Source organism: Engystomops pustulosus, chromosome 4 (genome assembly GCF_040894005.1).
Source record: "Engystomops pustulosus chromosome 4, aEngPut4.maternal, whole genome shotgun sequence".
Classification (NCBI taxonomy): domain Eukaryota; kingdom Metazoa; phylum Chordata; class Amphibia; order Anura; family Leptodactylidae; genus Engystomops; species Engystomops pustulosus.
Genome location: NC_092414.1, coordinates 28,995,508 through 29,010,864, shown reverse-complemented (window position 1 = coordinate 29,010,864; position 15,357 = coordinate 28,995,508). Strand labels below are relative to the sequence as shown.

The 15,357-nt window shown below is 44.1% G+C and overlaps 1 protein-coding gene across 3 annotated transcripts in view; it reads left to right on the top strand.

Annotated features, from left to right (window-relative positions):
• Positions 1-15,357, top strand: part of HMGXB3 (HMG-box containing 3) — a 40,066-nt gene that overhangs the window by 8,643 nt on the left and 16,066 nt on the right. For all 3 annotated transcript variants that reach the window (XR_011854799.1, XM_072145602.1, XM_072145601.1), the window contains exons 2-6: positions 4,241-4,382; positions 6,229-6,403; positions 8,780-9,256; positions 10,619-10,717; positions 13,663-13,794. Coding sequence is in view for 2 of the 3 variants with exons in the window: in XM_072145602.1 (XP_072001703.1) it covers positions 4,243-4,382; positions 6,229-6,403; positions 8,780-9,256; positions 10,619-10,717; positions 13,663-13,794 (1,023 nt within the window). In the remaining variant the exon portion in view is untranslated. The remainder of the gene's footprint in view (positions 1-4,240; positions 4,383-6,228; positions 6,404-8,779; positions 9,257-10,618; positions 10,718-13,662; positions 13,795-15,357) is intronic.

Genomic DNA, 15,357 nt, shown 5'->3' with positions numbered 1-15,357 from the left:
GCTGGATAACAGACAGGAGGAGGACACAGGATGGATAAGAGATAGTTGAAAGTTATGCAGTCAGAGAGTGTGATAGGCTTTCCTAAAGAGATTGGTTTTAAGAGCGCGTTTTGAAACTTTGGAGGTTGGGTATTAGTCTGAGGGTCCGGGGAAGGACATAACAGAAAATTGAAGGAACTCGGGAGAAGTCCTTGAGACGTGCGTCAAAGGTTCAAATTAAGGTAGAGGTTAATCTAAAATCACTGGCTTGAGTTGGGTGATAGACCAAGATGAGAGAAGAGAAATAGGGAGGTGTGGCATCATACAGAGCTTTGTGGATGAGGGTTATTATTTCAAACTGCATTCGGAAGAAGACGGACAACCAGTGCAGTGACTGGCACAGACTGGAGGCATCTGTGTAGCGTTTAGTCTGAAAGACAAGCCTGGCTGCTGCTCTAAGAATAGATTGGAGAGTAGAGAGAATACTGAGTGACCGATTAGTAGGGAGTTTCTAGGCGAGAGTGAAATTGTATGAATACATTTTCCTAAAACTTCTAGATCTTTCCACACGCATTGCTGATTTTCTCCTCTTCATGACAATAGACGACTTCTCTGTGGAATCTACAGTAAATTCTCATGTGACTTACAGGCCAGCCGGGGATTTGCTTTTTGAGGCCTAATGCTGAGTTTCCATGTGGTGATTATCTTGCGTTTCAAAACGCACCGTGCAGACTCGTCATGCGATCACCTATAGAACTACAATTGCACTTAGTAAATGTGATACAAACACAATGGGGGAGATTTATCATCAAGTTTCTGAGGTAAATCTGTTCTAGTTGCCCATGGAAACCAATCAGAGCTCAGCTTTAATTTTATAAACCGCTGTGGGGAAAAGAAAGCTGAGCTCTGATTGGTTGCCATGGGCAACTAGAACAGTTCTGCTCTAAGAGACTTATGATAACCTACTGAACATTGGGGGAGATTTATCACCGGAGGAGTCTGTGCATTACGTTCTGGAACACAGCGCAGTCACCATGTGTGAACGTGGCCAAAGGGCGCCCACATAAGTAGTGTATTACACACACAATTTCCATGGCTACCTACATACGAATGTGATCCGGGGGCTTTTTTTGGGGGGTGGGGGGGGCTCTTTTTGTCATCAGTGGATAATCCATTTCTAATCCTTCTGTCCATTAAAAAAAAAAAGATTTTTCTTATCTTGTCCCCCATAAAATACAATAAAAAGTGATTCAAAAAACATATCTATAAGAAAATGGTACTATAGTAGAGAACAACATATCCCACAAAGAAAAGGCTCGCAATCAAATGTATAGTTGTGCACCTATGAAACAAGTAACGGCCACGTGTGTGTGTGTGTGTGGGGGTCTCTGTATTTTGGATAAATTGCATAACAAATTTTAAGATGGGTTTTCTCTTTTTATGTTTTGTGAATGTGTAATGTGAATCAAGCCTAATAGTTCTAGGAGTGCAGATTTGAAAATGGAGTGATATACATATTTATGTGTGTGTATATATATACACTCACAGGCCACTTTATTAGGTACACCTGTCCAACTGCTCGTTAACACTTAATTTCTAACTCAGTGCATTTAGGCATGTAGACATGGTCAAGACAATCTCCTGCAGTTCAAACCGAGCATCAGTATGGGGAAGAAAGGTGATTTGAGGCCTTTGAACGTGGCATGGTTGTTGGTGCCAGAAGGGCTGGTCTGAGTATTTCAGAAACTGCTGATCTACTGGGATTTTCACGCACAACCATCTCTAGGGTTTACAGAGAATGGTCCGAAAAAGAAAAAACATCCAGTGACCGGCAGTTCTGTGGGCGGAAATGCCTTGTTGATGCCAGAGGTCAGAGGAGAATGGGCAGACTGGTTCGAGCTGATAGAAAGGCAACAGTGACTCAAATCGCCACCCGTTACAACCAAGGTAGGCAGAAGAGCATCTCTGAACGCACAGTACGTCGAACTTTGAGGCAGATGGGCTACAGCAGCAGAAGATCACACCGGGTGCCACTCCTTTCAGCTAAGAACAGGAAACTGAGGCTACAATTTGCACAAGCTCATCGAAATTGGACAGTAGAAGATTGGAAAAACGTTTCCTGGTCTGATGAGTCTCGATTTCTGCTGCGACATTCGGATGGTAGGGTCAGAATTTGGCGTCAACAACATGAAAGCATGGATTCATCCTGCCTTGTATCAACGGTTCAGGCTGGTGGTGGTGGTGTCATGGTGTGGGGAATATTTTCTTGGCACTTTTTGGGCCCCTTGGTACCAATTGAGCATCGTTGCAACGCCACAGCCTACCTGAGTGTTGTTGCTGACCATGTCCATCCCTTTATGACCACAAAGTACCCTGTAACATCTGATGGCTACTTTCAGCAGGATAATGCGCCATGTCATAAAGCTGGAATCATCTCAGACTGGTTTCTTGAACATGACAATGAGTTCACTGTACTCAAATGGCCTCCACAGTCACCAGTATATAAGTCCTCTGTACATCGCACTGGGCGCCGCCATTGCGCCCGGGAGAGAGCAATGGCAGCGCCCAGCGCAATGTACAGAAGTCAGAAGACGGGCGCGGAAGCCAGAAGAGGACCCGCACGGACATCGGGGGAGCAGCGCTGCACATCGGGGCCACCGGAGGGTGAGTATATAAGTTTATTATTTTTTAAGTATTTTTTAAGTGACTATTGGTGACTTGTGACTCGTGTATAAGCCGAGGGGACGTTTTTCAGCACATTTTTTGTGCTGAAAAACTCAGCTTATACACGAGTATATTTACGGTATATCTGTGAAATTCTGTATTTTTGTTAATAATAGTGAATTAGAGAATGTGTTATTTTGTTATCCTGAGTACGTATGAGAAAGTTGTCTTCGAGGGAGGGAAATGTTAGTTTTACCACCCAAATAAGTTACCGTACTATCAGCCTGAAAAGAAGATTATTTTGAATTTCAAAAATGTCGCCATTTTTTCATAAATAAACACAAAACTTATCAGCCAAAATTTACCGTTAATATGAAATACAAGATGCAACGAAAAGACTAAACATGGAATCTGTTGTTCACCCGTTCTTAAATGGAAACTGCAAAACAAAAACTTGGATCAGTTTTATGCATCGGTGATTGTCGGATAAATCCCGGGGGCTGAGAACAGCTGCAGATCTCTCCATGAGTCTGAACCTAGCCGGACAACTGATCTCTTATCTATAGTCTCCACACATGGTAATAACTAGTGGCTTTAAAGGGAACCTGTCATCAAGATCTGGCACAATGAGCTGTCAATTAAAAGAAAGAGGTGGGGTTCACTGTCAGCCTGGAGAAAACATGACTCTTTTCTTCAGAAGTTGACTCATGTCAACTCATTTGCATGTCATAAAAACAGCTGTGATTGAAGCACAGTGCCTCAGTGGCACATGATTTAAGGTGATATGGGGGGGGGGGGGACTAATCCTTTACCAGCAGGTATCACTGGTGTGAGGGGTAAAGTTCAGTTATTCTTTAAAGGAAACCTACCACTTAGTATGGCAGGGGTAAGCTGTAAGTACCGAGCACCAGCTCAGGGTGAGCTGGTGCCGGTACTTACTTTCATTAGTGTTATAAACCGTGGTATCGTGCGTGCGCCTGCATAGGAAATAGCGGAGATGTTGCGCGCGCACGGTCGCGCGCAGCGCCGAAGCCCCTTCTGCTCTAAAGTTTAAAAAGTGTTAAAACCGCGATACCGCGGTTTATAACACTAACGAAAGTAAGTACCGGCACCAGCTCACCCTGAGCTGGTGCTCGGTACTTACAGCTTACCCCTGCCATACTAAGTGGTAGGCTTGCTTTAAGGCCAAGTTCACACATAGCGCTAGAATAGCATTTTGAAAGGCAGTAGGGAGAAGCTTGGCCCAAATCGCATACTGGGGTATACACTCATTCGCTGGAGGGGTTATTGATTATTGGACTGGGCCGGAGCGGTGGTAGAAGCACTTTCTTTTGCCATTCATTTCCCAAACCGAAGTGATTTCCCACAGTTGATGGAAAACTCCTTTAATTCACAGCAGAGGGGGCTTACGGGGGGTTTTTTTGCTACATTTTATTTTTTGGTTACATTTTTGCTGTTTGTTAAGCAAACACATTGAACTGAACTGGAATCTTGTGACTTATCATCCGGCCTCTACGTTGCATAGCCCGGCCAAGTATGAGCACATCTGCCCCAAGGTCTCTTTTATTAATACACGGTTTTTAAATAATTTCTTTAGAAATGGATGATCCTTTCGATGGTACTGAGGTGACAGTGGTATCGGAAGAGATGGATGAAAGCTACGCGCCGGCAAAGCCTCCAGTAAAGAAGAAGAAATATAGAGGCTGCTCCGAGCAAGGAGACACCGCAAGGAAACCAAGGTAAGTGGCATCTCTGCCACCGTCTGACACATTACTGAGATGTGTAGTTATACGGCCGCACTACAGCAATTGTGGGTGATCACCGCTACGAATCCTACCCCCACACGAGATCTTGCAAAAAACTCCTTTTAAGGCCTCATTCACACGGCCGCTGGGGGACGTATATACGGCGACTTATACAAGTCTGTTATATGTCCCCCATAGACGGCAATGGGCGTGCAGCGCCTTATGGAGCGATATGGTGCAGCACACGTGTGGCACCATACTATACCATTCCATAGCCGTGAAAAGATAGGAAATGTCCTATCTTTTCTCAGCATATGGCGCTGTGCGCCATGATCCTCTATGGAGAGGGTAAGGGGTGAGCACCTCCTCTCCCCGGCACCGATGTGTGTCCGCCTTGGGTACGCTACGGCGGGAACACGTGTGTGTCCATGTAGCCTAAGTATGTATATTCCTTCACAGCTCTTCCACAAAAGCTGTCTGTGTCGAAACGTCCTTTAAGTAGACGCTGAAGGTTGTAATGTGACATGTACCACCAGGATGAAGGATTGTAAAACAAGAACACTGACATACTGGTGTGTTTCCCCCACTGGCAGGATCCACTCTTCTTTTAGCTTCTTATGTTGTTTTTAACAAAAAAAAAAAAAGCTTTAACAATTATGCAAATAACCCCCAGGGGCTCCATTAACACCTGAAGAGCCAGGAGCCCTTTAGGCTTCTTTGCATAATTTTAAAAGCCTTTTTTTTTTCAAAAACAAAGGCATATGAAGCTAAAAGAAGAGCAGAAGGGGCACACTCCGGTATGTCGGTGTGCTTGGTTTACAATCCTTCATCCTGGTGGTAGATGTCCTTTAAAGTTTTCTGCTGGTTCTGATAAAATACTTAAAGGGGTTTCGATTTTAAACAAATCATTTTCTAATAAAATGTTATCATGTATGTTACATCATTGAAGATTCCAAAATCCTTGGTGGATCGTGACACCATGCCCAATTGTCTCCTGGCCTGGTGGCAGCTCGTTCCGGTTTGGTTGATATTGCTGCTAATACATATTCAAACACAGCCACTCTACAACGTAGGGTGCTGTCCGTGGTAGGGAGTTAAAGGAAACCTGCCATCAAAATCCATCATGATAAACCAGGGACACTTACTCATAGATCCAGGCCCCGTGACTGTGGTAATCTTCTTATATTTGTTATTTATGGCCTCCTTCCTTCTAAAAATCAACTTTTAAAATTATACTAATGAACGTGAAGGCCTCTGGGAGTGTTACCGCAGCCCTTCTGTGCTGCAGCTTCACATGCACAAAATACATAAAAAAAATTATGCTAATGACCCTGAAGGGCTTTAGGAGATGTTTCCATAGCCCCTCCATGATTCAGAGGCTGTTACACTGTGTTGCCCAGCCTCCTCAGTACTTCCTCTTCCCTCTGCCTGCTGTTATCTCACACAGTGAGACAGGGAAGTGTTCCTGTGCAGTGTAACAGCCTGTGAAGCTACAGCACAGAAGGTATCTAGTAACCTACTATCTCATTAGCATAATTACAAAAGTTGATATTAGAAGGAAGGAGGCCATGGACAACATATATAAGGATATTACCACAGTCATGGTGCCTGGATCTATAAGTAAGTGTCCCTGATTTATGATGATGGATTTTGATGGTAAATTTCCTTTAAGAGACCACATTGCTCATAGTCCCTTTCACTATCCAGATCTTGGACAACCCCTTTAAAGTGAAAGTTAAACTTGACTGATACTGTGACACATACAGTGCAATTCCCATTAGCACAATCCCTAGAGGCTGTACTATGTAATGTATATTGTATTGTACTGTATATTTTTCAGGTCCGCCTATCTCCTCTACTACTATGACATATACCTGAAGGTCCAGCAAGAGGTGCCGCACCTGCCCCAATCTGAGATCAACAAGAAGATAAGCGAGAGCTGGAAACTGCTCAGTGTGGCCGAAAAGAGCTATTACCTGGAGCGCGCAAAGCTGGAGAAGGAAGGACTGGACTCTGTGAGTGGTCAGCAATTACTGGGGCAGTCTTAAAGGGGATGTACCAACTTTGATTGTATTTTCCAACCACAGGATAGGGGGATAACAATCTGACTGATGCGGACTCCATTCAATCAGAAATTGCTGAGCACAGAGCTCTAGTAATCTCCAGCACTCTTATAGGCAGTAAAGATGAGCAGACCTGACCTCCATTCAGCAGCTCCGCCTAACTCAGACAGGGTTAACCCAGCCAATCATGCAGCTTTACGCCCTTAGCAACTAGACATGGCTGTGATTGGCCATGTGTGTCCACCAGGTCTACCTGGCCGCTCATGCTAGTTTGCTAGGGGCGTAAAGCTACCTGATTGGGTGCATCCGATTATCTGTAATAGACAGTCAATGAGAGTGCTAGAGATAACTCAGCGCTGTGCTTGGCAATTTCTGGCGCTCCCATAGTACTGAACGGAGCAGCAGGATGGATGCTGAACTTGCTGCTTCATCCATTATTGAGAATAAGACCTTGTGATCGATTGATGCCCAAGTGGTCGGACCCCCAGCGATCACATTATTAAAGGGGAAATAATCCTTATCCTGTGCACAAGGTGTGAAACAATATTCAACAACAACAACTTCTTCTCTTTGTTCTTTGTTGGAGACGACCTCCAAGGAAAAGGACCATGTCCCATCTTATCATTGCATTGGATGTACTGTCTCAGGATCTCAGGGGGCTCCATAGTCAGACCCTCACAGATCATAGAATGCTAGAAATCCACGCATTTGTTGCTTATATGTAAAGATTAACTCTCGTTCATACAGCTCCAATACATAATGTGGGCTGCAATTTGGGATCCTTGCAAGAAATTCAATGTATTTACATAAGTTTTTTTTTTTATATTTATGGTTTTAAAACATTTAACCTCTTATTTCTTCTGCACCTGTTTTCCACCTTAATATCCAGGATTTTTTTCAGGTTTTTTTTTTTTTTTTCATCAATGCCCTCTACAAATAATAATTTTTTTGTTGTTCAATATATGTATGAGGTTTTTGTTTTTGGAGTGAAATGTAGTTTTTAATAGCACAATTTCATGGTTTCATATGTTCTACTGAACTTTTATTAAAGGGATTGTCCCACAAAACAAGTCAGGTTCTATCCCGATGGAGATTGGCAAGCGCTCCATAGAGATGAGTGGAGCAGAACGGTCATGCGCGGCTGCCTCCCCCGCTCATCTCATGATAGGTGGCAGTCTCATCATGGAGACCCCCACTGATTAGCAAGTTAGGACCTTTCCTGTAAAAAGGGCCTAACTTGTTTCATGGTAAAACCCCTTTAACCCTTTCTGTGTAGTATCTTTAAAAAAAATAATAATAATTTTTTGTCAATGTTGAACGCAGCAATACCAAATGTAAAGGGTTTTATCTTAAATTGCCTTCCAATTGCATAGTGAAAACAAAACCTTTTCTATCATCTCCTCCCAAGCTCCGTAACTTTTGACAATTTTTTTTTTGGTTTTGTCAGTGTGGCTCAGTGTGAGGACTTATCTTTTTGCATGAAGGACCTGTAGATTGGGGCTCATAAAGTTTTTTTTTTTTTAATCTTGATCATTTTTTTTTGTGATGGATGATTAAAAAAATGTCAACGTGGGCAACATTTCACCTATATCTCCTATATTGGTTGAAAGTTTTTGCTTGTATGGGATAAATGAATAAATACTTTCATGTTTTTCTTAGCTTAGGTTGGAAGGGGTGTGAAAATGTGTGCTTTTATTTCTTTTTTTTTTTTTTTTTTTAAAGAGGTGAGTAATTTTTGTGTGTCTTTTTTTTGTTCTAACTTTATTAAACTTACGATTATTATTATTTTATTTTTTTTAGCTATTATTATTATTATTTTTTTATTATTTTTTTTAATATCTTTTTTTATATCTTTTGTCATTCACTCTACATGAGTAGCGCACTCATGTAGAGTGAATGACAGGCCTTCTATTAGTCCTTATCTCTGGCATGGGTGAATTTAAAGATACTGCAGGCAGCCCAGGGTTTCCCTCAGAGGACCCCTGGCTGCCTGTGACATCATTGGTACCCCGGGATCACAGATGCAGGGTGTCAATGGGTGGAAGAGGGACCACAGTTTCTATAGCGTTAAACACCCGTCATCTGAGCTTTTCCGATCTGGGCTGTAATAACACTGCCAAGCACGGCAGCAGCAGGACTCTATGTCCTGCTGCTGATGTTGCGGTGCCGTAGAAAGGCATCCCATCTGAAGAACTACTCTTTCGCATATTATTTCTCTATAAAAAGAATAGATGTGGCGTCTGAATGTCAGTCTGAACAGAGCTTAACGGAGGATAACGAAAGCGTATAAAATTGTTAACGTGCTTAAAGTTTTTCTTGTTTGAACAGAACATTAAATCCAGCACGTCCACCATATCGGATGTCCCAGGGTTTAGGAAGATCCTTCCTCGGTCTGAATACATCCTGATACCTAAGAGGATCCCGGAGGAGGAGCGTCAGCGCGTGGATATATGTGTCACACAGCCCCGAGAGGCGGCCGTCCTGGCTCCAGCTACTGCCCTGTCACATAATGGAGGTCAGAGCATCATTACTCTAGAGCCCGGACACATTAACATCTCTGAGGTGGAGGGTCTGACCGAGGAGCGGGCGAGGGTCACGCCGGCCAGAGCGGTACAAGAAGTTCTCCCTGGGGGTATATACACCCAGCTCTCTGAGAAGCTGGCAGGGGAGATCATCCTGAATGATGGCACTTTAGAAATCGGGGAGAGCAGCACCTACCCGGCCGCCAATGTGGTCATCGAGGAAGACGGAGGCATCGCCCTCACACAGTCAGAGATGTCCGTGCTCACAGTCATGGCCATCCAGGTAATGCGAGAAAGTAGAGAGAAGTTTATTTTTTCGGATTAGTATTATTTTTAACCACAATCTCATTTTTTTATGCCATAAATTTAATACATTTTCTACATACCCTGTAGTTCCTCAGGATAAGCTTCATCAGGAGAGGTGGGCAGCCACTTATCTCCCTCTCCATAGAAATGTTTTTCCTTTTCTTTTGCTTAAAGGACATCTACTACCAGGATGAAGGATTGTAAACCCAACACACTGACATACTGGTGTGCGCCCCCTCTTCTTCTAGCTTCTTATGCCCGTTTTTTTTTTTTTTTTTTTACAAAAAAGCTTTTAAAATTATGTAAATTAGCCCGAGGGGCTTCAGGTTCCATAGGCGTTAATGCAGCCTGGAGCCCCTCAGGCTTATTTGCATAATTTATAAAGCTTTTTAATGCAAAAACCAGGGTGTAAGAAGCTAAAAGAAGATTGGATCCTGCCAGAGGGGGCACACATCAGTATGTCAGTGTGCTTGGTTTACAATCTTTCTTCCTGGTGGTAGATGTCCTTTACATAGGTTTTAGGATATGTAGTGGGTAGCTCATTAGTTGGTAATTGTTTGGAGTTCAATAGCAAACTTGTTAATGATTACCTGCAGATAGGACACTATATGCAATCTGTTCAGCCCCTCCTGCTCTATAACATACTGCATGCAGATAGGACACTTTGTACAATCCGCACAGCTCCTCCTGCTCTAAAATGTTCTGCCCGCAAAAAGGACACTATGGGGGTCATTTACTAAGGGCCCGATTCGCGTTTTCCCGACGTGTTACCTGAATATTTCCGATTTGCGCCCATTTCCCCTGAATTGCCCCGGGATTTTGGCGCACGCGATCGGATTTTGGCGCATCGGTGCCGGCGTGCATGCGACAGAAATTGGGGGGCGTGGCCGAACGAAAACCCGACGGATTCGGAAAAAACGCTGCATTTAAAAAAATGCGGCGGCTCGGTGAACTCCAGCGCGTTCCGATGCTTTTCAGCGCAGCAGCGCCACCTGGTGGACGCCGGAGGAACTACCTTAATGAATCCCGGCCGGACCCGAATCCAGCGCAGAGAATGCGCTGCTGGATCGCGAATGGACCGGGTAAGTAAATCTGCCCCAATGTCTTCTTGAAAGAATTGTGTCCCACGCTCTATGTTAAAGGTGCACCAAAAAAAAATGGTGCACACTTCCCGAGCGTTTTGGATGCGCCACATTTACGAAGAACGTGCTCCATTATTCAGTAATCTGCACACAGTGACGCTTGCAGGACTTCTGATAAATGCAGGCCGATGTCTTTGCTGTTTTTTTAAAATTCTGATTTGTTTCTCATAATTCTTCATCTTCCCCGGCTCACATAGGAAACTGATGAGCATTGCACTGCGTCCCCCGCCTCCCAGTATATTATGATGCCTTTGGCGAGTCGATCCATCACAGAACCCTCCCGGACTATTAAGCTGGTGAGTAGTGGCAGGTCTTCTATTTTAAGCCAGTGAGGTCACATGTCAACACTGGGGCACATTTACTTACCTGTCCGGCAAAGTTCCCCCAAAGTGCATTGTCCAACGATAATGCACTGTGCCGCGATTCACTAAGATCGTGCGCCTGATTCCTGCATGTGTCGCTTCCCCGCTCAGGTCTGCCGGAGTTCACCTTCTTCTTCCCGGTGCATGTAAGTGCATTGTCTTGCAACACAATTTGAATCTTAAAGGACACCTGTCATCAGGTTTCTGCCACTTGTCCTGTCACCTCTACCTGTTGGAGCAGCTCACAAGGATCCCATCCCAGCCTTTATCTAGTTATTTCATACATTATTCATTGTAAAATCATCTATTCTTTATCATGTAAATGAGGCTGGTCACATGGTCAGAGGCAGTGATGTCACCCCTGTTACCCCTCCCCTCTCCTCCCCCTGCTCATGTCTGTGTGTAATGTATAGTAAAGCATGGCTAGTGTGTGTACTGCATATGCTGACATGCTGCATCCTCCTAATACACAGAGACAAAGACATCAGCTACACATGAATCTGACATGTTCTGCTATAACATGGCTGCCTGGAGCTGCTGTATCTCTCCTATACACACACACACATCCACACACAGGCTGCAGGGGGCGTGGCCACCAGCACCAGGAAGCACATCATTATACAGCCTCACATCATTATACAGGCTGTCAGTCAAGCACTGGGGGTGTGGCTGTACCTCCCACTCATGAATAGAGTGGACAGCTTGAATATGCTAATGCTTCATTGGACATTTCACAGGTCATTTGCATACAGCTTTAGGACCTCATTGCTTAGGTTTACAGGCATGTAGAGGGACAATGAAGGAATAGAGGCAATGCTCTCTAATGGCAGTCTATGAAAATATATTTAGTTTAGGGGGGTTATTTTGCATGACGGGTTCTCTTTAAATCCCGCGCTGAGTCCGTGTCCAAAGGCACGCCCCCCGATTTCTGTCACATGAAAGCCGGCGCAGCTGCGTCACAATGGGATCGCGTTCAACACAATCCCAGCACAAACCCCTGTTAAATACCTGTCACAGCCGTGCAAATCCCCGGAAACGCTGGAAAGTCCGACAAAAGTGCGATCCATGACCTTCAGTAAATAAGCCCCATTATCTTTGCCAGCTTTGCACATGCGATAGTAACTGACCTGGCATTGGACTGGTTCATTTCCTTGATAGATACTGCAAAGAAATCGATTTCCGAAAAAACTGGGTAAAACAAGATCCGAGGAGCCACTGAGCCGGCGCTCTCCCACTATAGCAACCAATTCACACAATTAACTGGTTCACGACCGGCCGCCGTGTATTCATGGCGGCGGTCGGGTCCCGCTGCATGGAGAGGGCTCACGGGCATATTGCAGCAAAGACTTACCGGTAACACCTGCAATCGGTGCCAGCACGGCATGGGTGGCGCCATCTTGCCTAGGATCGTGACGTCACGGGGAGCGGCGATCCCTCTCCATGGTAGCCTCGGTCTTCCGAAGACCCGCGGCTATTTCGTTTTAACCCCTTCATTACAATGTGCTGATAGCACATTGTAATGAATGAGGAGGAAAGTATGGCAGTATATGATAGGATCGATCAGACAATCTAGGGTTAAAGTACCCTAGGGAGTCTGAAAAATAGTAAAAAAAAAATTATAATAAAAAAACCTAAAAATTCAAATCACCCCCCTTTCCCTAGAACTGACATAAATATAAATGATTAGTAAAAATCATAAACACATTAGGTATTGACGCATCCGAAAATGCCCGATCTATCAAAATATATTAACGCTTTTTTAATGCGTTTAACCCCGTAACGGAAAATCGCGCCCAAAGTCGATAATGGCACCTTTTTGCCATTTTGAAAAATATAAAAAAAAATCTATAAAAAGTGATCAAAAGGTCGCACAGTCTTAAAAATTAGATCATTGAAAATATTATTAAATGTCGCAAAAAATGACACCACCCACAGCTCCTTACACCAAAGTATAAAAATGTTATTAGCGCCAGAAAAATTTTGTACTGGAGGTTTTAATTTTTGTAAATGTATGAAAACATTATAAAACCTATACAAATTTGGTATCCCAGTGACCGTACCGACCCAGAGAATAAAGTAGACCTGTCATTTGGGGCGCTCAGTGAAAAACGTAATATCCAAGCCCACAAGAAAATGGCGTAAATGCGTTTTTTCACCATTTTCACTGCATTTGGAATTTTTTTCCCGCTTCCGAGTACATGGCATGGAATATTCAATAACATCACTATGGAGCGCAATGTGTTACACAGAAAACAAGCCGTCACACAGCTCTTTACGTGTAAAAATAAAAAAGTTATAGATTTTTGAAGGTGGGAAGTGAAAAATGGAAATGAAAAACCAGGAAAGGGCTCGGTCCTTAACCGGTTAAAAAAGGTCAGTGCACAATTCTTTTAGGTAACCATTCACATTCGGTAGGTAATCTCACCACCTTCCCTACAGTTAGAAATTGAGGATCTCCTAGGTTTCTTGCTCTTTTCTCCATTCCGTTCTGGCACAGGACTAAATAGTGCACCACGGGCACAGAAGTGACACAGGGGGGCGCTGGAATCCGGTGTTTGGGGAACAGAGAAAAGAGCAAGAAACCTAGGAGATCCTCAATTTCTAACTGAAGGGAAGGTGGTGAGATTACCTATTGAATGTGAACTGTTACCTAAAAGAGTTGAGCACTGACCTTTTTTAATTGGTTCATTTCCTTGCCATAGCAATACCTGTAGCTTCCACTAGGGAGCGCTCACTACATGAACATCATGCAGCGTGTATGAGGAGAGTAACCTTTATGTTTGTGCAAGTTTTCTCACATAGAAAAGATGAATTTGCGCAAATGATCAAAAAATCTGTCGCTTGTTCAGTGTGCTGGATATTTAATTTCTATCTTGCAGGCATCCACTTACACCAGAAGAGGGCGCGGGAGTTGCACTAACCCTAATTGCACTTTTACTTATGTGACCAGACACAAACCTCCTAAATGTCCTCTCTGCGATCAGTTCCTTGGTGGAAAATGGATTCCAAAGGTGAGAGCCAACTATACAAGGTATCCGCTACTTATAGGATAGTACAGAAGCCACCCACTAGTGAGAGCAGCACCCCCATCTCCAGATTACTGAGGGGTCCCCTTTCTTGTAATCGCTGGGTCCCATTCTTTTCCGTAGGATAGGGGATAGCTTGAAAAGTGAGTACAACCCCCTATAAAGGAGTGGTCCTATATATGAGTGTCCCAAATGGATTGTAATACTGGGGGTCATTTACTAAGGGCCCGAATCGCGTTTTTTATGTCGGGTTTCCCGAATATTAACGTTTTGCGCGCAATTGCCCCGGGTTTTTGGCGCACACGATCTAATGGTGGTGTATCGGCGCCCGCATGCATGCAACGGAAATTGGGGGGCGTGGCCGTCGGAAAAACCCGACGGATGCTTATTAAAAAAAAAAAAGTGTCGCGGGATACGCACTTACCTGCACCCAGGATGGGATAGTGAACTTTGGTGAACTCCAGCGGACTTCACCGCAGCAGCAACCCCTGGTGGACATTGGGCGCACTACCTTAGTGAATCCCGGCCGGACCCGAATCCTCGACGGAGAATCCGCCGCTGAATCACGACCGTCTGACTGTAGAGACTTTTAGTTTTTGCCTTTCTCCACACACAACTGTCTTACTTTTCCATTGATCAAGACATTTGATGCCATGTTTTTTGTTGGACATGTTGCATTTTTCATTGACGCTATTTAATCTTCTACATGATCGTAATGTATTGAAATCCGTAAATACGTTATTCGGGAGGAATATAAAAATAGAATCAATTTTAACTTAAAGTTAGTAAGGGTCAAGGGATTGTACTATTTGTTATCAAGCTGATGGTTGGGATTCTCGCAATCATGAGAATGGACCCCCTCTGATTTAGAGAAGAATGGTCCCATTCTCACTAATAGGGGGGGCAGCAGGATGAGGATGCATCACAGACAGTGAATCTGAGTGCTAGAGATAAGTGAGAGCTGTGCTCTGCAATATCCAGCACTCCCATACGTTAGAGTAGAGAGAAGGAAACATAATAATCTAATAATAATCTTTATATAGCGCCACCATGTTCCGCAACGCTTTATACATCATAGGGGACATATACAAATATAATATTACATTACACAGTACAAACCGTCATATGGAACAATAGGAGTGAGGGCCCTGATCACAAGAGCTTACAGTCTATGAGGAAGAGGGGGTGACACGAGCTTACAGTCTATGAGGATGAGGGGGTGACACAAGAGCTTACAGTCTATGAGGATGAGGGGGTGACACAAGAGCTTACAGTCTATGAGGATGAGGGGGTGACACAAGAGCTTACAGTCTATGAGGATGAGGGGGTGACACAAGAGCTTACAGTCTATGAGGATGAGGGGGTGACACAAGAGCTTACAGTCTATGAGGATGAGGGGGTGACACAAGAGCTTACAGTCTATGAGGATGAGGGGGTGACACAAGAGCTTACAGACTATAAGGATGTGGAGGTGACACAGGAGCTTACAGTCTATGAGGATGAGGGGGTGACACAAGAGCTTACAGTCTATGAGGATGAGGGGGTGAC